The sequence below is a fragment of the Mastomys coucha genome, unplaced genomic scaffold, assembly GCF_008632895.1.
Source record: "Mastomys coucha isolate ucsf_1 unplaced genomic scaffold, UCSF_Mcou_1 pScaffold21, whole genome shotgun sequence".
Taxonomy (NCBI): domain Eukaryota; kingdom Metazoa; phylum Chordata; class Mammalia; order Rodentia; family Muridae; genus Mastomys; species Mastomys coucha.
The window spans coordinates 40504589-40527236 of record NW_022196904.1 but is presented as its reverse complement, the minus strand read 5'-3'; the positions used below and the strand labels follow the sequence as shown (position 1 = coordinate 40527236).

The 22648-nt window shown below is 46.6% G+C and overlaps 1 protein-coding gene across 13 annotated transcripts in view; it reads right to left on the bottom strand.

Annotated features, from left to right (window-relative positions):
• The window catches only part of Nav2 (neuron navigator 2), a 654216-nt gene that overhangs the window by 59673 nt on the left and 571895 nt on the right, over positions 1-22648 (bottom strand). For all 13 annotated transcript variants that reach the window (XM_031386765.1, XM_031386769.1, XM_031386759.1 and 10 more), the window contains 3 exons: positions 15065-15203; positions 4975-5266; positions 2537-3239 (listed from right to left, as the gene is read on the bottom strand). In XM_031386765.1, the coding sequence (XP_031242625.1) occupies positions 2537-3239; positions 4975-5266; positions 15065-15203 (1134 nt within the window). The remainder of the gene's footprint in view (positions 1-2536; positions 3240-4974; positions 5267-15064; positions 15204-22648) is intronic.

Below are 22648 nucleotides of genomic sequence, written 5' to 3'. Positions count from 1 at the left end.
TCCACAAGACATCAGACTACACACACCAGTCCAAATTGCGCCTCTGAAACAGACACATGGAAATGCCATGTCATGCCACCTTCTGCACAGTCCCGCACATGTGACATCTGTACAGAGAAGGCACTGGGCCCTTCTCTTTCATGGGCAGAGAACCCTCTGGTGAAACCAGTTCTAAGCCAGTGGGTGAATACAAGGGTCTAATCCCACACTCAAAATGCAGTAACAGGAACAAGTCACCCTGAAAACTAACAAGATGACTACATGTTATGACAGGCTGATAGCCTTTTGCCTTGCTGCCTGGAGTGATTTGAGTCTGACTTTGAAACAGTCCTTCTGATTGCAGTGTCTATGAGCCACAAGGGGGATGTATAACCCTCACTACAATATCTAATGGCAGAATCAAGGAATGTGTTATCCTGCTCTGGGCATCAAGATGCTTGCAAACTCTTGGCAGCTGTACCTCCCTGTTAATGGGCAACGCATTTGGTAGCCAGGCTCTTTTCATTGTTAGTAGCCAAGATGGGATCCCTTTTGCCTGGCTTCCCACCCCACATACAAATCCACGTGCTCTGCATGCTTGGAATCATTTGAAGGGGGTTACCCATCTCACTCCACTGAGGGCTTCTCCTTGCCACACAATAAATGTACAGCTAGATCACCAGGGAAATTTAAGGAAAGAGTACATGAGGAGCCCATGTGTTTTTAAAGATTCTTGTACAGTAGCTTGAAAGTCTAACAAATGTCATTGTAGCCTCCAAAGGAAATCCGAAGACCTCATTTCATTTTTCTACCCAAGGTAAGTAGCAGAGAAAAATTTCCATGACATGCTAGTGTGATAAAACAACAAAGAATAGCCCAATAGGACCGTCCCCCTTAAAAAAAAAAGATTACTGGAATCCTAAAAATCAAGTCTAGACAGGGCACACCACACAGATCCTTTCTACTTTTATGTGGAACTCTTCTTCTGGAGTCTTCAGACGTCCTTGTTCATCCACAAATGAGTCCTGGGTCCCATTTCTATTTTCACAAGCCTCATTCTGGGATTTGTCATGACCCAGAAGGCAATGTTAGAGCTATACAACTGCCATTCAAAAATGGGCCAGTGGGGACTGGAGAGATGCCTCAGTGGTTAAGAGCACTGGCTGTTCTTCCAGGGGTCCCGAGTTCAATTCCCAGCAACCACATGGTGGCTCACATCCATCTGTAATGTGGTCTGATGCCCTCTTCTGGCATACAATTATACATGTAGATAGAGCATTCACATACATTAAACAAACTAACTAACTAACTACCTAACTAACAACTAACTAACTGTTCAAAATGAGCCAGTGCCTGAGCTTGGTGGCTCATGCCTTTAAACCCAGAACTTGGGAAGCAGAGGCAAGTAGATTTCTGTGAGTTTGAAACTAGCATGTCCTGTATAATGAGTTCCAGGACAGCTATGGAGACAAAAAAAAAAAAAAAAAAAAAAAAAAAAGGAAGAAAGAGGAAAAGAAAAGAAGACCAAAAAGAAAAGGGTCCGGTGAGTGATGTAAAAGGAAATGTTAAAGGTTGCCCTTTCCACATTGAGAAACTCCACCAAGTGGAGAGATCTGGGGAAGACATTCTTCTCAAAGGTGCTAGGAAGTCAATTTTTATTAGGGATTATTCTGCTTTAAAGATTTATATAAAAGAAAAGGAAAGAGTCCGGCTAAAGCGATGCCTCACTTTATAACGCCCTCACAGCCAAGTCTGAGACTGGATTTCTGAGGTCCAGAACTCACATGAAGGATGAACCGGAGTGTGGTACCCACCTGCAATCCCGGACTAGGGAAGGCAGAGGCAGAGGATCTCAGAGTAACTCAGGGGCATGCTGGTTAGCAGACTAACCCAGCTCTGGGTTCAGCCAGAGACTCTGCCTCAGTAATCAAAGCAGACAGCAATCAAAGACGACACTGACTTCAATTTCAGGCCTCCATGTGCATGTACACACATGCACGAGCCTACACGCGTGAACACACATATACACTTATACCACACACACTTACATATACAGCAATATTTTTACAAGCTAACATTTCAAATATTGTCCACGTGTCATAAAAGAACAGGATGATATAGAGATAAGAACACAGGGTAAGTCCTTCCCTTGAGCTACAGTCTGGGTCTAAAAGTACGCGATGACCTCACCCTCACTGTCTCTAACTTTCACTGAGTGCCTTCCATAGCCCAGCACAGCCACAAAGATGAACTTTAGTAGGCACACGGAGGGAAGTACCATGAACTCCAAAGAACAGTGAGAAAACCGAGGCAGGGTTCAGAAAAGCGATCTGAGAGTTAAAATTAAAATAAAGTCAGGGTTTGAACCCAAGAAGCATGGTTCTAGAACATTCTGTTTCCCATCCCAGCATGAGAGAAAAAAAAATGCATAGATTACAGACCTGCCGGCAGGCAGGAGTTGGCCTTGAACTCAGCATTACAAAGAGCTGAAGTGCCACAGGATGTTTTATGCCACTTACTCTGGCCCTCCTCACCCTGCACATCTCTACCCGCTTACCTGCGGAGTGTGGGAGAGGCCACATCTGCGTACTTGGTCCCTGGCTGCAGAGTGGCCTGAGTTGAGCTGGACACCGGCTGGGTGGCTGGGTTCACTTTCACAGAGTTGCAGGAAGCCACGCTCTCATTGTCTGAAGAGATGCCTTTCTCCTTGTCTGTCTGGTTGACAAGCCCTGGTAGGGAGCTGCCCAGGGATGTTTTGGAGGGCTCCCTCAGCTTGGGCACTGGCAGTCCTGCTGACTTGCTGCTCATGTTAGAGTCGATGCTGCTGGTGCTACATCTATTCCCTGCTCCGTTCCGGCTGTTGGACTTGCTGGGCCTAGGCAGGCTCCGGTACTGTAAGTTCGTCCGTGAGCTGAGAGACAGATACCCATCATCCTGGTTTGGGGCTCCATCCATGCTTGTCTTCCGACCCGTGGACCGACCGACGAGGGCGGATGACTTGGGGATTTTACCTAGTGTGGCAGACCTGCTAGTGACGGTGGCCCCGCTAGCTGTGATCATGGCCAGCCCAGCAGCAGAGCCGCTCTGTTTCTTGAACCCGAAGCTGTTGGCATTGGCCGTGGGTGTCCTAGAGCTGCTGGGGAGGGTCTTTTTGGATTCATCCCCACTGCTGCGGCCAGCATCCGACGGGGAGCGCTTGACCTGGGAAGCTTTGGGCGAAAGTCTTCCCTTTTCAGACACCTTGGCATCATCTGTTTTTCCTAAGAGAGAAACCAGTAAGGTCAGACCAACAACCTGACACTGCTGTCTAGTGTGTTTAGGATGCATACTGGTACCTCTAAAGAGCATGATCACCCTGCTTCCTGAAGGGGAATAGCGGAGGGGAAGTGAGGAGAGAGCTTTGCACAGTGATAATCTCATCTGCTGCAGTTGCTCAGGATCTTTTAGGATGCTGATTTTGCTCTTTTCCAGGCAATCTAAGATGACCAGAGGAGAGCAAAGCCAGGAAGCTGCTCATACAGCCATACACACAAGAGACTCTGTCATCCACTGCTCTCTTCCCCCATATCCATGACATGGACCCTGACATTTCCAGGGTACAACATGCAACAAAGCAATATGGCCTTGACGCGCTTGGACTAGCGTGTTAACTTGATGTTGAAATGTGAAACTGAGTACTGACCAGTTGATAGGCTGTGAAAATGCCTCACATGGTAGCACTGTGGACCCCTCCTCAGAAAGAACCAAGGAAGCAAACCTTTAAGGAACTTTAAGGAAGCTGTTGTGGGGGCTGGAAGAGCCAGCTCGGTCAGTAAAGCACTTGCCTTACAGGCACAAGGGACTGAGTTAGAGAGCCCAGAACCAACCTTTAAAAAAAGGCAATTGTGGTGGTGTATACTTATAATCCTAGTGCTAAGGAAGCAGAGACAGGAGGATAGCCACCTAGCTCACCAGCCAACCTAGCCTATTTGGTGAGCTCCAGGCTAGTAAGAGACTCTGGCAAGAAAGAAAGAGAGAGGGGGGGAGGAAGGAAGGAAGGAAGAAAAGAACTGGATATAGTGTTGCACACCTTTAATCTCAGCACTTGGAAGGGAGAAGCAAGAGGGCCTTTGTAAGTTCGAGGCCAGCCTCATCTACAGAGCAAGTTCCAGGACAGCCAGGGTTACAAGATGGGACCCTGTCTCAAAGATAGATGGATGGATGAATGGATGGATGGATGGATGGATGGATGGATGGATGGATGGATGGATGGGTAGAGAGGACAGATAGATATACAGGTAGACAGACAGACTGGTAGATTAGACAGATATAGATGATAGACAGGTAGATGATAGATACACAGACAAATAGACAGATGATTGTGTACTAGCTGGTTTTGTGTCAACTTGACACAGGCTGGAGTTATCACAGAGAAAGGAGCCTCCCTTGAGGAAATGCCTCCATGAGATCCAGCCTGTAAGTCATTTTCTCAATTAGTGATCAAGTGGGGAGGGCCCCTTGTGGGTGGTACCATCCCTGGGCTGGTAGTCTTGGGTTCAATAAGCAAGCAAGCTAAGCAAGCCAGGGGAAGCAAGCCAGTAAGTAACATCCCTCCATGGCTTCTGCATCAGCTCCTGCTTCCTGACCTGCTTGAGTTCCAGTCATGACTCCCTTTGGTGATCAAACCCTTTCCTCTCCAACTTGCTTCCTGGTCATGATGGTTTGTGCAGGAATAGAAACCCTGACTAAGACAATAGCCAAAACAAAAAAAAAAAGGGTGGTGGGAGGGGGTGATGGTGTTGAGGAACATACCTGAGATTATCCTCTGGTGTCCTTACACATGTCCACACAGTAGGTACTGGCATACTCACATTATTTGTGTGCACATACACCACACACACTCACACACATACATGTATACAGACATGCATGCACACCACAAAAATGGTTACTGAAGAAGTTACTCGTAATGTAAAGCCCCCACTAAAGCCATTGTGATTTTGGCCTCTCACTCACCAGTCCCCGGGGTCTTCAGTGTGCCCGTCGGAGCTGACGGCTTGGTCCTTGGCATGGTGATGCCCACCTCTGCTGTCATGCCTCTCCGCCATGAGCCTGTCTGTGAGAGGACTGGATTCTTCTTGCCAGATACACTTTTGTCCGACTCATCGGACATGTCTGAAGGATTCCGCCTCCACTTGGAGCCCGGCTCCATCTTCACACCACTGTCCGAGCCTCCATCTGACTTCTTGATGTCGTCACCAGACCACAGGGAGTTCCTCTCCACCTGTGAGTGCTTTTCAGCGTCAGTCTGTGGACAAGACGTGTGCTGAATTAGTGCTCGCTCATGCAGGCCAAGCCAATACAGGGACACCCCAGACATCTGCTTACTTTGTGAGAAAGTCACAGCAACTTCTACTTTTTTTTTTTCCTTTAAGGAAAGACTAATGGAGGAGGAAAAGAGAGCTAAGGGTCTAGGGAAGAGCAGGCCAAGGACCCCAGGAGGAACGCAAGCAGAGTAGAGGGAGAAGTGGTAAGAAAGGGGCCATCAACTCTGCCATTTGCAGATAGCCACCTCCAGCCCTGACTCTGAATCCCCACCAGCACCAGCCTGTCCCCTTTCCCTTGATTCCCAGTCTTCCTGTCACTCCACTGACAGGGAGAGCTTCGCACCTAGCTCTGCAGACAGTCTAACACACCAGAGAGGGACCAAACAAGCATGCAAACTCCACCGATCTGTGAAACATTCAGCTGGCAATAGCAACTGTGCTCACTCCTGCCCAGCTTTGTTTCTGAGCTTTTGCTCCCCATGATGCCGGCAGTTCTCAGACAAGTAAGATAATTAGACAACTCTCTTAGGAAGAGCCTGACCTGCTGGCCATGAAGCCCAGGAAGAGATAGGAGTGTGCAGTTAATGAACTGCAGGGCTGAAGGACACAAAGGGAGGGGAATCCTCTGGGGCCTCTGGGCCTTGAGGCTGGGGGAGGGGACTGGAAGGGAGAAGAGCTTTGTAAGAACAAGAAAGGGGAAGTCAGCAATGCTTTTGGGTTGGACACATTGAAAAACAAGCCCCCTATATGAGCTGCCTAGAAGGGGCCATGAAGGCAAATGTGAGAAATGCATGTGAACTGGGCAAGGCCTGGCCTGAGGCCATGCTAACAGGACAAACTCCTTCCTGTAGAGAGCTGAGTGGAGGAAGGTCCAGTGTAGACAGGAAGCCCCTATCCAACCTCCATCCATTACAACCTCCTGTAGGTGCTTGCACTTGCTTGGTCCTTCCTAAAACACACTCAGCCATGTGAGGGGCAGAGGGAAGGTCCCATATTGGTGTGCAGAGCGGATACACACTAAGGTTTGGGAATAAAGGAATGCATAGCTACTACGCACTGCAGGCACTGGCTGGTCAAAGCCAGTCAAGAGATATGTAATACTACCGTCTTCTTAATTTGAAAGCTGAAGCACAAACTCAATGGCCTCAGTCTGGTTTCCTTCTCCTCTAGATCCTTCTGGCATGCACTGAACCGAAATGAACTTGATGCCCACAGACACCGTAAGGAAAGGGGGTGTGGCCTTGGAGAGATACAGACATTGACCTAGTTTAGATTGCAAGGGTGATGTGGGAAGTGGTGGCCAGACGGAAACTTCTAAAAGGACCCTAAACAATGAGACCAATTTAGTATGAGGAGGATCTAGAGAGGACCATGCCAGTGAGCAGAAACTGCATGTGCAAAGCCTTCGGCAGGAAGAAGAGACTTTGGAAGCATCCATCTAACTAATATTTCTCAGGTACCACCATGAGCCAAGGGAGCTGTCTGTACTGTGAATACCTCAAAGATAATTCAAAGCCTCTGCCTCACGGACCTTACATGTGAACACGTCCCAACACATATGAGTATGTTCTAAGATGTACTGAGGCTAGAGCACCTTTTACAGACTTGACCAGTGCGTTGTTTGTTTTTCCATGTCCGTAGACCTCTTTTCCACATTACACTGTAATGCAATAGATAACAATGGCACTAAAACCTAAAGCTTACTGTGTACTACAGTGCTCCAGGTACAAGCTAACATGCTTTGTTCTATTTTGTCAAATATGTGTCCCAGGGGCCTGTGAGATTGTTGGACAGGTAAAGGTACTAACGGCTCAAGAAAAAAGCCAAGACAGTGGCACGTATCTGTAATCTCAGGGTTCTAGACAGAGTTAGATGGATCGGAAGTTCTAAGACATCATTGACTAGGGAGTTTGAGGCCAGCCTGGGCTACATGAGACTCTGGGGACTGAGAAGAGAGAGAGAGAGATATAGAGACACAGAGACAGACAGAGAGACAGGGACAGAGAGAAAGAGAATATAATTCAATTTTTTCCTCAGCCAAAACTCACAAAGAAATAACAGAATCCTGAGGCCTGAATAAAAAGACACTCGCCAAAACTCATACAGTGAGGAAGGCATTGTGGGCATTCTACTAGTCCAGTTGCCAAGCTAGTAATTTAGCCACTGTAGTACAGTGTAATTTTTGACTATAAGCTTGAAGAAATACAATCTTCTAACATGCCTCAGGTCACTTACTAAAGACACCCACACCTAGCAGATTCTCCTACAGACATTCTGGCTGTTTCAAGCCCAGGTACAGAGCAGGCTTAGCCTGGTCCTGGTGCAAGACTCCCTAGGGCAGACTCCATCTTCATCAGTAACAGACTGGGACCATGGTTTGGCCTTTTCTTCTCTGGTAGAACAGTCCTCCAACTATCTATCACCCCCGATAACTTGGTGCAGGGTGAGAGCTCTCCCACCAGTCTTCTGCAGAGCTGGGTATCTATCTGCCTGGGACATCTTGACAGGCTTACAATCACACGTCCTTAGCAAATCCTCCCAGAGCCATGTGTGACCACTGGTGGTATCTCTTGGGAGTTAAAATGAATGGGGTCTGTTTTTCTGTTCCCAGAGCTTGCAACAGGAAGGCCAGCAGGTCCTACCTCCCTTTGGAGCTTTTCTTACCAGTTCTTTTGGAGGTCTCCTTGGCCATCAACAGGCAAGTCGGCAGGGAGAGTACATATAAGCCAGAATGGACCTTGGAATAGAGGGCAGTGTTCCCAGAAAGGGAAGTCTGGCCCAAAAGAATAAGGACACTGGCTTTGGAACCCAGTAGGCTGGAATTCCAGCACTGGCCGCTGTCATGCATTGCTGTGTGAGATCTTGGGTTCCCTCCCCTCCAAGACTGTTACACTGGCTGTCAAGCAGGTTGGAATTGAATAGACCATCAAATAGAGAGCCGGTGGTGACCTTAAGAGCTAAGTATGGAGGAATTTCATAAACAGCAGCTCTCCTCACCAAACTCCCCATCTTTGAGCATCTTAGCATTTACCCCATCTCTGTCTTGCAGAAGTTGAGCAGGGTTTTAGCTGCTTAAGCCTCTAGACACTGAATCCCTTTGTGGGCGTAGATGCTGCAGGGGCTTTGAAGCCCATAAAAATGTAAAGAACTACAGCAGCGTCACCTGCAACTTGTGTCCCAATACATTATGACCCTCAAACACTTTCAACTCATCCCGAGATCGCACTGTTATTCCTACTGTGCAGATCTTCCACGAAAGCACAGGTTTGAGGAGAAGTAACTGACCCAGAGTCAGAAGCAGTGGCTCCCAGGGAGGTTGGTATATAGCAGCCTGCCTGTCTCCAGCTAAGCTGAGCCTGCCATCCTGATAGCCTGGTGACCAGAGGATGCTAGGACACACAAGACAGCAATCCTGGCTATATTAGCCATAACTTTGTTGCCTTTAGAGGTAAATAAATAAATAAACAAACTGACAGTTGCATGTTTTTTAACCCCTGTGAATTTTGTTTAAAAAACAAAGCAAAACAACAACAAAAACTTTAGGCATTAAAATGAAAGATGAGCCGGGCGGTGGTGGCGCACGCCTTTAATCCCAGCACTTGGGAGGCAGAGGCAGGCGGATCTCTGAGTTCGAGGCCAGCCTGGTCTACAGAGTGAGTTCCAGGACAGCCAGGGCTAAACAGAGAAACCCTGTCTCAAAAAAAAAAAAAAAATGAAAGATGATCTTGGCATAGGCAGCTCAACAACCCTAGCCCCTGGATTAATGCCTTCCATAAAGCATGGAAGACTGAGTGGCTATGGTCTGAATGTATAGATGAACACATAGTGGGCATATGTGTGCTTGTTAAAACTCTCTGCACCAACATAGTTCCTGGAGACCAAGATGCTGCAGAACGGAAAGTGGACAGCTCTGAAACTACAAGCAAAACACATAACAGTGCTGGGCAGTGGTGTCGCACGCCTTTAATCCCAGCACTTGGGAGGCAGAGCCAGGTGGATTTCTGAGTTTGAGACCAGCCTGGTCTACAGAGTAAGTTCCAGGACAGCCAGGGCTACACAGAGAAACCCTGTCTCGAAAAACAAAAAACAACCAAGAAAAGCAACAAACACACACACACACACACACACACACACACATACACCACATAAAAGCGTGCTACTCTTTGGATTACCATCACAGATGCAAGAGGGAGACAGAGAAAAGGGAAGTTATGGTGCAGAGAGATAAGAGGGACCTCTGAGCCGCTCACCAGCTCAGACTCTGGGAGAAGCATGTCCAGAATTGGCCCACTTCTGACATACCTTGGGTGCAGGTCATTATTCTGTGGATGAGAGGCCAAAGGCTCTAGGAATCTGACTGGGTCATCCCAGGATGTCACTTGGTGAAATACTCAACCCCAGAGCACTTGACTTCAATGTCCCTCTCCTCTCTGATACCACTGTTAGACTCACCAGCTCTCCTAGAAGTCATGCAGAGGGGCTCAGGTCTCACTCAGAGGACTTTTGTCTCTAACCCTGAGTCATGAGTTCGGGAGGTGGGGGGATCTGGGTACCCATCCATAAACAGGCCATGAAAACCTTGTGGGTCACCTTCAATGTCTCTCAGTGTCTCAGAGGAGACAGAGCGACCTGAAGGAAGGTTGACTCCCCCCACTGATCCGCACCTCCTCTGCCGTCTCCTCTTTCCATCAGCACACCAGGTTGCTCCTTGCGCTTTTCAGAAAAAGATATTCCCTCCTCGGGTGTGAGGCCAGGCAGGCGGGGTTTCCTGTGGGAACGCCAAGCCCTCTCTTGCCTTGTGTGTCCTGCCTGATGGGCTGTGTAGCCCACTCGCCCAGGGTAAAGCATTGTGTGACAAGACCCCCGATGCACGCACCAAGGAGTGGGAGGGTGCAGGCGCATCTTCCCAGCTCCATCCAGTCAAAGAGGGGTAATGGCCCTTAGCATCCCTGCCAGACTGTGGGGGAGGAGGCACAAGGCTGCCAGAATGTGGAATCTAATATTTTGAGATGCTCCCTGGACAGGAACAAAGAGAATGTCACGAAAAGTCCATTTAAAAGCCTCGTGACAATAAGCATCTCGGCATCCTCTGCTGTAGCCAGCATTTCTGCTATCCAGACCTATTTCAGCTCGTATTTTAATATTTTAAACTTGGGTAGATCTGTAAGAGGACAAGTAATAGACCCACTGAATAGTGGAGGCTTCATATCCCTTAAAATTACTCCTTATCTTGACTAAGATATCTGTGTAGTAGCCTTCACACTTCGCCCTGTGACATCTGTGAGAAGAGAAGCAAAGTGCTGCTCAAAAGGGAAGGCCCTTGCCTGCACCCAGCTCAGAAGCATGCAGACCAACGTCAGCCTGTGGGAAGGGAAGGCCTTTGCCTGCACCCAGCTCAGAAGCATGCAGACCAACGTCAGCCTGTGGGAAGGGAAGGCCCTTGCCTGCACCCAGCTCAGAAGCATGCAGACCAACGTCAGCCTGTGGGAAGGGAGTAGATAGGAGGGTTTTCCGCTTCAGTGTCCCAGCTCCCCTCACACATTCAGTATCTAGAAGGTGGCAGGGACCTAGGCTGGTAAGCATTCCCAACTTGTGTCTGAACACCGAATCAGTGGTCATTCTCAGCAAGTGTGGCTTCGAGTTTGTTTTTAAAATACAGTTATTTATTTAGATGTTAGGTACATGCAAGGAGTGTGCATGTGTAACTTTGAGATAAGGTCTCATATATCCTATCCCCCAGGTGGCCTGAGACCCATTTTGTAGCCGAGGTTGATGTTGTTGATCGTCCTGCCTCCATCTCCCAAAGTGCTGAGATTACAAACACAGGTCACCACACACTATTTATGTGGTGCTGGGAATCCAATGCAGGGTTTTGTATGGGTCAGGAAAGCAGTCTACCAATTGATGTGCGATCTGTAGGTGCGATATTGTTTTTTAAAAAGTTTTATTTTTAGTATGTGTTTGTGTGTGTGTGTGTGCGCTCACACGTGCATATAAGTGCGCCTGCCTACAGAGCCTAGAAGAGGGTATGGAGTCCCTTCCAGTTAAGACTTAAAGAAAGTATGAGCCACCCAGCATAGGTGCTGGGACCTGAACTTGGGTCCTCTAAGAGAGCCCCTCATGCTCGTAGCCACTGAGCTACCTCTCAGTCTCATAAGTGTCCTAGTCTTATGATAAGGTACAGAATCTCAAGTGCACAGCTTGAAAAATCCTAGAAAACCAGCATACTCACAAACTACCACCAGGATCAGGACACAAGTGTTCACCCCAAAATCTTAGTGCCCACTTTTTGTTGTCTGGGTAACACACACACCCACACTGCAAGTTTTGGCTAAAATGAGAGTGCAAGATGTAACAGGCAATCCCAAAAGTGATGCCTAAAACATGTGCCCAGGTAGTCCACAGCTACATTTCTGCAGGATAGAATTAACCCCCACACTGCCAACACAGCTTTTCTTTAGCCCTACCCTCAAAGAAGAGACTGCTTCGAAACAGGGGCTTCCAACATGGCCCCTACCTGTACAGAGTACAAGGCGATGGAGGAGGAAGAGGCTGTGGGAGAATGGGAGAGTAGAGAGAGGGCAGGCCTGGTAGTTAGGGGGCAGTAGTTGCAGGTTGTCTCAGTAGTTCACCTGAAACATCAGGCCCCACTGGAGGGAGGGACCAAATGGTTCAGTCATGCCAGAGCTGCCACAGCTGACCTTGTGCTAGCCACAAGCTACGAGGATGATACCATACTTTGTCTGCAATAAAATGGACTTACAGAGTCAAGTCTGGGCTCTCAAGAATACATTGAGAGCCAATAGTGTTGAGTCCAAATGAACTAAACTGTGTTTGAAATGTAAAATTCTAGAGTAATACAGCTGGCTGGTGGCCGCTGTTACACCCATGACCATGAGGTGGCTCATGGGTCATCTGTACAAAGCAACTTGTTCCTCCAAAGAAATGCAAGTCTGACCCCCAGGAGCTAGGTATGTGTTTTCATGTGCAGAATACAATTAAAAAAAAAAAAAAACAACTAAAGCTAGATGTGGTGGTGCATACATGAGAGCTCAATACTTCTGCAGTAGAGGCAAGAGGATTCTAGACCAACCTGGATCCCATTAAAACTTAACAAAAAATCACACCTGCTGGTTTCAGGGTTTCTTGTAGAGCAGCGTTGAGGGGGGCAGAGCCACACGACCTGCACAAGCTTACAGGCCATTGTGCAAAGAGCACAGTGCTACACTGCGCCTTGTAGGTTAGAACACTGTCAAGCTTCTTCGAGAGCAGGGACCGGGCAGGGTGAGGAGGAACTAGATTCCTGCACATGCGCAGAAGCCTGGGGGCCCTGGCCACTCAGCACAAGTATTATCTGTTTAGCAGAAGATGCTCTTGCTATCTGTTTGCTAGGTTTGTCTTTTTTCTTCTTCTTTCTTTCTTTCTTTCTTTCTTTCTTTCTCTCTCTCTCTCTCTCTCTCTCTCTCTCTCTCTCTCTCTCTCTCTCTATTTTTTTAAAAAAAGATTAAAGCCTTGAGCCTCCACCACTGGTGAGCTTAGAAATTTTCAGTGGATAGTAGAAACTATGTGGTGTTTTGACTCAAATGATCTAAAGTTTTAGAGTGTTTTGATTTCTACTTGAGCCACTCTGGCCCTCGAAGTAGTGGCAATCAATCCTCTTGCCTCCCGCCTCAGTTTCTTTGCGTGCTGAGATGACACACCTATGTCACCATATCCAGCTTTTTCTTTTTCTTTCTTTTTAAAAGATTTTATTTTATATATGTGAGTACACTGTAGCTGTCTTCAGACACACCAGAAGAGGACATCAGATCCCATTACAGATGGTTGTAAGCCACCACGTGGTTGCTGGGAATTGAACTCGGTCTTTGGAAGAGCCGTCAGTGCTCTTTTTTTTTTTTTAAGATTTATTTTTATTTATTTATGTGTATGAGTACACTGTAGCTGTACAGATGGCCATGAGCCATCATGTGTGTGGCTGCTGGGAATTGAACTCAGGACCTCTGCTAGCTCCTCCCAGCTCGCTCCAGCGTAATTCACTGTAGCTGTCTTCAGACACACCAGAAGAGGGCGTCAGATCTCATAACGGGTGGTTGTGAGCCACCATATGGTTGCTGGGAATTGAACTCAGGACCTTCAGAAGAGCAGTCAGTGTTCTTAACCACTGAGCCATGTCTCCAGCCTCCGGCTTTTTCTTTTCTTTTTGTTCTATTTTGATTTTTTGAGACAGGGTTTCTCTATGTAGCCCTGGCTGTCCCGGGACTCACTCGATAGACCAAGCTGGTCTCCAACTCAGAGAGATCTGCCTTCTGTGTGCTGGGATTAAATGTCTGGGCCACCCAGCTGACCTCTTTACTTCTTAAACTTTGTTTTACAGCAAATATATAAACCACTGACCTTTATACTTTATTTAGACTAAATGAAGTTAGTTACTTACTGCGTGTAAAACCAGGCTACATACTAACCCAGGATAATACATCTCGCCAGAGTGTATTGGTGATTAATCCCACGGGAGGGGAGAGACTAAACAAAAATCAAAACCAAACCAAAACCCTAATCCTACTACCTCTTCAAAAAAACAAAAATAAGAAGGAACCAGGGATGTGGCTCAGTGGGTAGAAAGGTCTCCTAGCATGAGGAAAGCCCTAGGTTTAGATCCCTAGTGCTGCCTGCATAAAGCAAGGTGTGAATCACACTGGTTACCCCAGGACTCAGAATTAGAATTAAGACAAAAGAGCGGGAGAATTTGTCTCAAAAAAAAAAAAGGCAGAAAGCTATTTCTTTTTGTTATTGTTGTTTTTTGTTGTTTTTGTTTTTTCAATACAGGGTTTCTCTGTGTAGCCCTGGCTGTCCTGGAACTCACACTGTAGACCAGGCTGGCCTCAAATTCAGAAAACTGCCTGCCTCTGCCTCCCAAGTGCTGGGATTAAAGGCGTGCGCCATCACTGGCCAGCTCAGAAAGCTATTTCTAATAAGAGTAATTAGTATAACACAATAGCAAGGGATGTGAGCCACAGCTGCCACAGCTGGCAGTTCCCCACCTTAACCTCTGTTCCACTCCCTAGAGACAGATCTGTGTTCAGAGACAGCAAGGGCTCATGGGGCAGAGAGGAGATACAGTTTGTTGGAACCAACCACCCTTTGCTTAATGTCTTCAATTTTAAAAAGGTGTGTGTGTGCGTGCAGATACTTGTGTACACATGCTAAGGGCACGGGTGTGTGTGAACAAGTGTGAGCACATATGTGTAGGCCAGAGGGCACCCTTGAGTACCCATTCCTCAAATGCTGCCTGCCACTTCGTTTGAGACAGGGTCTCTCATGGCCTTGGAGCTTGCTATATAGGCTATGCTAGCTGGGCAGTGAGCCCTAGGGATCCACCTGTCTCTTCCATTGTAGTACTGGCAGTACAGATGCCCACCCATATACAGATATTTTTTTTAAATCTTGTTTCTGGATATTAAACAAGTCCTTAGGCTTGTGTTTTATAAACTGAGTTCTCTTTCTGACCCCTGCTTGTTTATTTAAAAACAAGCTGAAACCGAGGTCCAGGGAGAAAATATGGTCTCCCCACACCAAACCAGTGGGAGTGCAAAGTTCCTTTGCCTATCTGTACCACCCCCTGCCTAGCCATCTTTCCCTGCAGTGAGGGGACAGAGATTGGATGTTAGGGGCTGGACCTCTCATCAGCATGGGAATTCTGATCAGCAAGCCAAGCTGGGGCTGGCTAGCAGGGAGGGTGGGGGAAGCCTGGCAAGGCCAGGCCTCTCTCTCTTGCTCCTTACCTGCACATCCAGGTTTCTCCGGGAGGAGGCAGGCGTGTTGGCATAGGAGCTGATGGACGAGCTGGTGTTGATGTCATCCGTGCTGAGGTTGTCTATGGTGTCGCTGATGCCGCTGCTGACGGAGCTGCTGTCATCCCAGCTGCCAAGACAAAAACATCCTGAGCGACAGAGCCTCTCAACATGCTAACACAGTCTGACAACTCAGGCAGATACAACTGGTCTAGGGAAAGGCCCAGCTTGGGACCTAATGTCTTCCAGAGGGCTCCCGGATGGGACTCAGCTATGAGGGTCACCTGAGTGAAGGGGCCGGTCCCACCACAGAGTGGGTGGATTCATGAGCAGAGGCTACATGACCATAGCCTTCCTTGGTCTGGTCCCTTCCCTCTTCCCTGCTAAAGGTAATCACTCCTCCCCCAGGGACAGTGGCAGGGCAAGATTGGCAGAGCAGGATCTGAATGATGGCAAGGTTCAATGCTGTCCCTTGTGGGAGGAGGGGGAGCGGAGCAGGAGAGCTGCTGTATGAGTTCCCTAGACACCTCTCCAAAACAAACGTCTGAGAAGGAGCGTGGAAAGTGTCACCAGAGACCAGCCTGCCCTATTACTAGGTCTGCCTTTGCAATACCACACAGTATATTCCATGGCTCTTCCCCCCCCCCAAGCTTCGGACAGGCAGAACTCAACTCCTTCCAGCTTCCAACCCGTCTCCTGGCAAGGATCCTCCCTCCTTGGGTCCCTGTCACCCCCTGCCGACTCTTAACCCCACCACATTTATTTTAACCCAGCATCTGGTCTTACCACTGCTCTTTGCAAAATGCCCCGTCCATGTGCAGCTCAGTGTAGCCTGTCACCCTACAGTTTATGGTGCTCTGCCTGGGTCACTACACATGGGCCAGCTCATCCCTACTCGGTGACTTCCTCTCAGCTCACCCTCCCATGGCAGCCCGAGTGACCTGTAATGTCACTGAGTCTGGCCACTCCTTTCCTTAAGGTCTCTAGCTAGCGCTCCTCCCCTCCCCCAGGTGTACCTGCTGTCCCTCTCCAATCCTACCTTGCAGCCCCACCCCCACTGTGTACTGGCCTCTGACCATATGGGCTTCTGTCCCTTCTAAGCCAGGACTATTTTTCCTCAGCAGGGAGGTTTTCATTGGTTGTCCCTGCAATCTTATCTTTTAGGTCTCGGTGAACATGTCATCTCTTCAGAGATGCCACCCATTACCTATCAAGCCATTGTGTTCTATTACCCCAATATGATATATTTTTTTCCTTATTTGTATGTGGGATGGTAGGTATACAGCAAGTAAGTACTTAATAGGTATTGATGAATCGAAAAGTCATGGGTGAATTCCATAAAGTAAGACGCCAAGATCGATGTGATGCTGTTCTAGTTGAGCCCAGGGCAAGAGTAAGTAGTACTGCTTCTCTACTGTACTGCTGGAGAAACTAAGGTTCAGCAAGGTGGGATGCTATGTACCAGTCAGCTAGAGAGACATAAGTGGGTCAGAATCCAGTCATCCTGACTCCAGTGTCACACTCTTCACTGTGACAACAGACTGCTTCCCCCCCCAACCCCAACAGTCTCTGAGAGCATCAAATACAACACAATCCATTTCCCCAGGAGGCCAAGAACCTGGTTCAAGGTCACACAAGGCAGGAAGGACAAGACTGATACTCAGGCAATGACTTAGCCAGATTACTGCCCATGTGGCCTTCCTTCCATGGTGACTATTGCTGAAAGCCTCATAGAAGGGAGGTGGGAAGTCTTCAAGGTATCAGATGACTGAGATTAAAAAAAAAAAAAACTAAAGAGCCGGGCTGTGGTGGTGCACACCTTTAATCCACACTTGGGAGGCAGAGGCAGGTGGATTTCTGAGTTAGAGGCCAGGCCTGGTCTACAGAGTGAGTTCCAGGACAGCCAGGGCTATAAAGAGAAACCCTGTCTCAGAAGAAAACAAAACAGCAACAACAACAACAAAAAAGAATGCAGGAGAGCTGTGAAGTTGATGTGCACATAGAGAGAACAGAGTAGCGAGAGCAAAGGCTCCGAGGCCACTATGGTGGGAGGGAGGGATGGTCCTTGGGCATGACTGGCTCACCTGCTTTCAGCCAGACTGGGAGCCAGAAATACCCACAGAAGTGTGAGGACCAGGCTCCCTGCTCGTGCCTAAAGCTATTTTGCTTAGGCTTGTTATTTGGTAAACGTGCTTGCTAACCAGCTATCAAGGAAGTACAACTTGAAAGTGACTCCAGACATGTAGCTAAGAGTCAGACATGAGGAATGTGGAAAGCAAGATGCCAACTAAACAGGAAGGACATCAACTAAGTGGAGGCAGTCAAGCCGTCAGGAAACTGGTACAACCTGGACAGGGTTCAGGCCAATGACCTCAAAGCAGGCAATCAATATTGAATTATAAAAAGTGATTAAGGCCAGGATTTGAGGAAAATCCAGAAGTTGTAGCTGGGTAGTGGTAGCACAAGTCTTTAATCTCAGCACTCAGAAGGCAGAGGCAGGGGGATTTCTGAGTTTGAGGACAGCCTTGTCTACAGAGTGAGTTCTAAACAGCCAGAACTACACAAGGAAACCCTGTCCTAGAAAACAAAGCAAAACAAATTATTACGGGGAGATGGAATTTGAGCAGGAAACCCTTGGGGTCAATGACACGGAAATATCCACTTCTACTTGGAAATAGAATGGTCATTCTCAAGTGGGATCTGACCACGTCCAGGTTCTAGCCTTAAGTTTGACAAACGAGCCCACTAGAGATGACATGAGTTGGGAGAATGTGGTTTTTAAAGCTAAGTCACAGTGTGAATATACGAAGTTTAGAAATCCCAGGGAGCACTGGTCTAATCTCTCCATTTACACCCTCAAGAGAACACACAGCACATTTGAGTGCATTACAAAACTGCCTTGTGATGCCACAGCTTTAAGAAATTTATTTGTGATGGACTGGTGATGCACACCTTTAATCTCAGCACTTGGGAGGGAGAGACAGGTGAACTCTTAAGTTCAAGGCTAGCCTGGTCTACATAGCGAGTTCCAGGAAAGCCAGGACTACACAGAGAAACCCTGTCTCAACACACACACACATACATATATACACATACATGTATATGTGTATATATATATATATTTGCTTATTTATCTGATGTATATAAGTGTATTATTGCCAACATGTATGTCTTTACACTATGTATGTGCCTAGTGCCCGCACAGGGCAGAAGAGGGCACTGGATCCCTTGGAACTGGAATTACAGACAGTTGAAAGCCACCATGTAGGTGTTAGAAATCAAACCCAGGGTCCTCTGGAAAATCTCTTCACCTCCAACCTCTAGTTCTAAGTGACATGAGTAAGATGAAAGATTTAAAAAACTATAGTATGATTACAAAAAAAAAAAAAATTAAGGGGCTAAAGAGATGGCTCAGCAGGTAAGAACACTGGCTGTCCTTGTAGAGGATCAAGGTTCAGTTCTCAGCACCTATAAAGTAGCTCACAACTGCCTGTGAGGACAGATCTGGGGGATATCTGGCCTCCCTCAGCACTGTACACACATGGTGTACTTACATACATGCAGGCAAAGTACCCATACACATAAAGAAAAAAAGAGAAAAGAATTGAAATGTTGATGATAGTTACTTACTTAACAATTGAAGTTAAAATAAATGATCTAATTTATTTGCTACCAAGAGTTAAATGCTTAAAAGACTTTATATATCTGCCTTGCTGGAAATGTGAAGCGCTTATAGGAAGGAACTAGATATATTAAATTTATTTTATTTTATTTTTATTTTTTTGTTTTTTTTTTTTGTTTTTTTTTGTTTTTGTTTTTTGTTTTTTTGAGACAGGGTTTCTCTGTATAGCCCTGGCTGTCCTGGAACTCACTCTGTAGACCAGGTTGGCCTCGAACTCAGAAATCCACCTGCCTCTGTCTTCCAAGTGCTGGGATTAAAGGCATGAGCTACCACTGCCTTGCCCATATATTCAATTTATTAACACACTTTAAAATGTTTAAAGAGATTTAATTATTCAAGTTTGTAGATTTGTTTACCTGTTTAGGTAAATTTACTCAGCCAAGTCAGCAAGAAGAAATTACATTTTTGTTAAAATGTTTTTTTTACATTTAGTTTCATTTTATGTGCATGAGTGTTTAGCCTGTAAGTATATATGTATACCACCTGTGTGCCTGGTACACATAGAGGCTGGAAGAGGGTGTTGGACCCTCTGAGACTAGAGTTCCAGGTGGCTGTGAGCCACTGTGTCTGTGCTGAGAACACAAACCCAGAACCTTGGCCACGGCAGCCAGCACTCAGGACCACAAAGCCATCACTCTAACCCTGAGATAATCTGAATTTACATAGAAATACTTTTAGATATCAGACTTGTAAGGAAATCCCGGTTTAAACACCAAAACTTCAGTTTATTGAGTAGTTGCACTGCACAGATCCTCTTCTGACCCTAACATGTTTCTATCAAGGCAGATGGAAGCTGGGGAGGCGGCTCAGTTGCCTGAATGCTTGCCTGGCTTGCACACAGCCCCAGGGTTGGTCCCCAGTGTTGTAATAAGCAGGGCCTGGTGACATACACCTATAATCCCAGCACTCAGGATGCAGAAGGATCATTTGTCCAAGACTACTCCATACCTACCAAACTCAAGGCAATCCTGGAATACTAGGTCGTTTATGTAAACAAACCAACCAACCCTAGACAGAATCTCCTGGCTCCCCAGCAGCTTTTCCTGTGTTCCCCTTTGCTCTGCATTTCCAGGCTTTCAAAGCAGCACTTTCTCTCTTTCTTCCTCTCTTTCCTTCTTTCTTCCTTTCTTTCTTTCTTTCTTTCTTTCTTTCTTTCTTTCTTTCTTTCTTTCTTTCTTTCTTTCTTTTTCTCTCTCTCTTTCTTTTTCTCTCACTCTCTCTTTCTTCCTTCCTTCCTTCCTTTCTTTCTTTTTTTCTTTCTTTCTTCCTTTCTTCCTTCCTTCCTTTCTTTCTTCCTTCCTTTCTGTCTTTCTCTCTTTTTTTTTATTTTCAAGACAGGGTTTCTCTGTGTATGTTTCTGGCTGGCCTGGAACTCACTCTGTAGACCAGGCTGGACTTTTACTCAGAAATCCACCTGCCTCTGCCTCCCAAGTGCTGGGATTAAAGGTGTTCGCCACCACTGCCCAGCTCAAAGCAGCATTTTCAAAGACAGTCCTCCAGCTGCCTGCAGAGGTAGGATTTCCATAACCTCACCTGCTCCCCTCTATCCTTTGTACTGCTTTTCTTTTCTCCCTCCCTTTTCCTTCATCCCCTGGAGTTGGAGTCACAAGCAGTTGTGAGTTGCCTGACAAGGGAACTGGAAGAAAAAAAGCAAAGCCATCTCTTAAGCCCCTTCCCTTAAACTTTTAAAAATTACATTTAGTAGTAGTAGTAGTTGTAGTAGTAGTAGTAGCAGTAGCAGTAGTAGGGCATGTATGTGTGTGTGTAGGTGACAGCACATATGTGGAGAAGTTAGAGGATAACGCAGGAGTCAGTTCTCCTTTTCTATCCTGTGGGTCCTGAGAACTGATCTCAGGTAGTCAGGACTGGCAGCAAACCATGTTTACCTACTGAGCCATCCGGGCAGCCCTGTCTCTCTTTTTAAATTTCAATACAGATCACAGATATGTCTGATCAATTCTCTGGCTGAGTAACGGCAAGGATGCATGCATGGATTCATGGGAACAGTTAACACAGAAGCTCCACTTCCCAGCCATGGCCAATCATGTGCTTTCCTCTCAATGAACAACCCAACCCCTGAAGTTACAAGTGATCAGCTTTAAAGACAATGACCTACTTTTAGCCAATGAGTACGTGGGATTCCATAAAATAGACAAATATATATATATATATAATATCTGCATTGTATATATATATATATATATATATATATATATATATATATATAATGTACACACGTACACATTTTTAAAATTCAGGTTCTCATGTAGCTCAGGTTGGCCTAGAGAAGCTGAAGAGAGGATCTTAAACTCCTGGTGCTCTTTCTGCTTGCCAGGCGCTGGGATTACAGGCATGTGCTACTACTCCAAGACTGCCAAATACTTTTCCTTAAGAACTTGAGACTGAACATTTTTGTTTTTTTTTTTTTTTTTTTTTTTTGTTTTTTTGTTTTTTTTTTGAGACAGGGTTTCTCTCTGTAGCCCCGGCTGTCCCGGTACTCACTCTGTAGACCAGGCTGGCCTCGAACTCGGAAATCCGCCTGCCTCTGCCTCCCAAGTGCTAGGATTAAAGGCGTGCGCCACCACCGCCCGGCTCGAGACTGAACATTTTTGAATGCTAAGCCAGTATCCTGCATTTATTCATCCATCTAGTCAGCTAGCACCTCCAGCTGCCAGGCACAGTGTGAGGTAAGGGGTCACACACGACTCAAGAGTGACCCCCAACTGGCTACCTAACATTTGTGACCAGTAAGAACAACTTGGAATATAAATTTAATGCAAATTAGAGAGCTGGCAGAGGGCATTGGGTATATATGGCACTGGTTCCAGATGGCTCTCATCTCCTACAGCTGCAGCCAAGTTGCAGCATAGCACGCTCTGGCCCTGTTCCGAGCCCAGGTCAATGGGCCCTTTGCTCACTGCTCTCTCATGCCAGCATACACAGGGTACAGCCCAGGCCTCTTGGTGCTTCCCCAGACCCATGTCCCGGGAGAGTTCAGATGAATCCTGTCTTCTCCAGGCTCTGGGCTCCTCTTCTGTATAAGTAAGAACTGGACAAAGGCCAACAAGGAGGCTCAGTTCAGAGGAAAGCTAAAATGAGACACATCAGCATACTGCTGGCCACTGGGGTCTCCTTGCCTTCTCAGTGATACTACCAATCAGCCACTGTTCTAATGCCCAGCCTCCTCCTCCTCCTCCTCTTCTTCTTCCTCCTCCTGGTTTACTTTGACACTCAGATTAACCTGAGATGCATTTTGTTTGGTTGGGTTTTGCTTTTTTCTTTTTTTTGAGGTTTTACATGACTCTGTGTGTGTGTGTGTGTGTGTGTGCATGCATGGTGTTGAGTGTCTTCGATCACTCTAAAACTTATGTACTGAGATAGTGTCTCTCATTTGAATTCAGAGCTAGATGATTCCTCTACTCTAGCCAACTTGCTCCGGGGACTCCCTGTCTTTGCCCTGCCCTCTGGGATTTCCATGGGTGCCAAACCCTAGCTCTCACACTTGATGGGAAAATGCTTTACCTACTGATATATGTAAGCCTACAGAGAAATAGGTACAATGTTTTTCATGTATGCCATAATAGATAGCCCTTAGAAGTACCTGGTTTGTTCTGTTTTTTTTTTTTTTTTTTTTTTTTTTTTTTTTTTTTTTTTTTTTTTTTTTTTTTTTTTTTTTTTTTTTTTTTTTAAGATTTATTTTTTATATGTAAGTACCCTGTAGCTGTCTTCAGACACACCAGAAGAGGGCATCAGATCTCATTACGGATGGTTGTGAGCCATCATGTGGTTGCTGGGATTTGAACTCAGGTGCTTCAGAAGAGCAGTCAGTGCTCTTACCGCTGAGTCATCTCTCTAGCCCCCGGTTTTTTGTTGTTTTTTTTTTTTTAATTAAA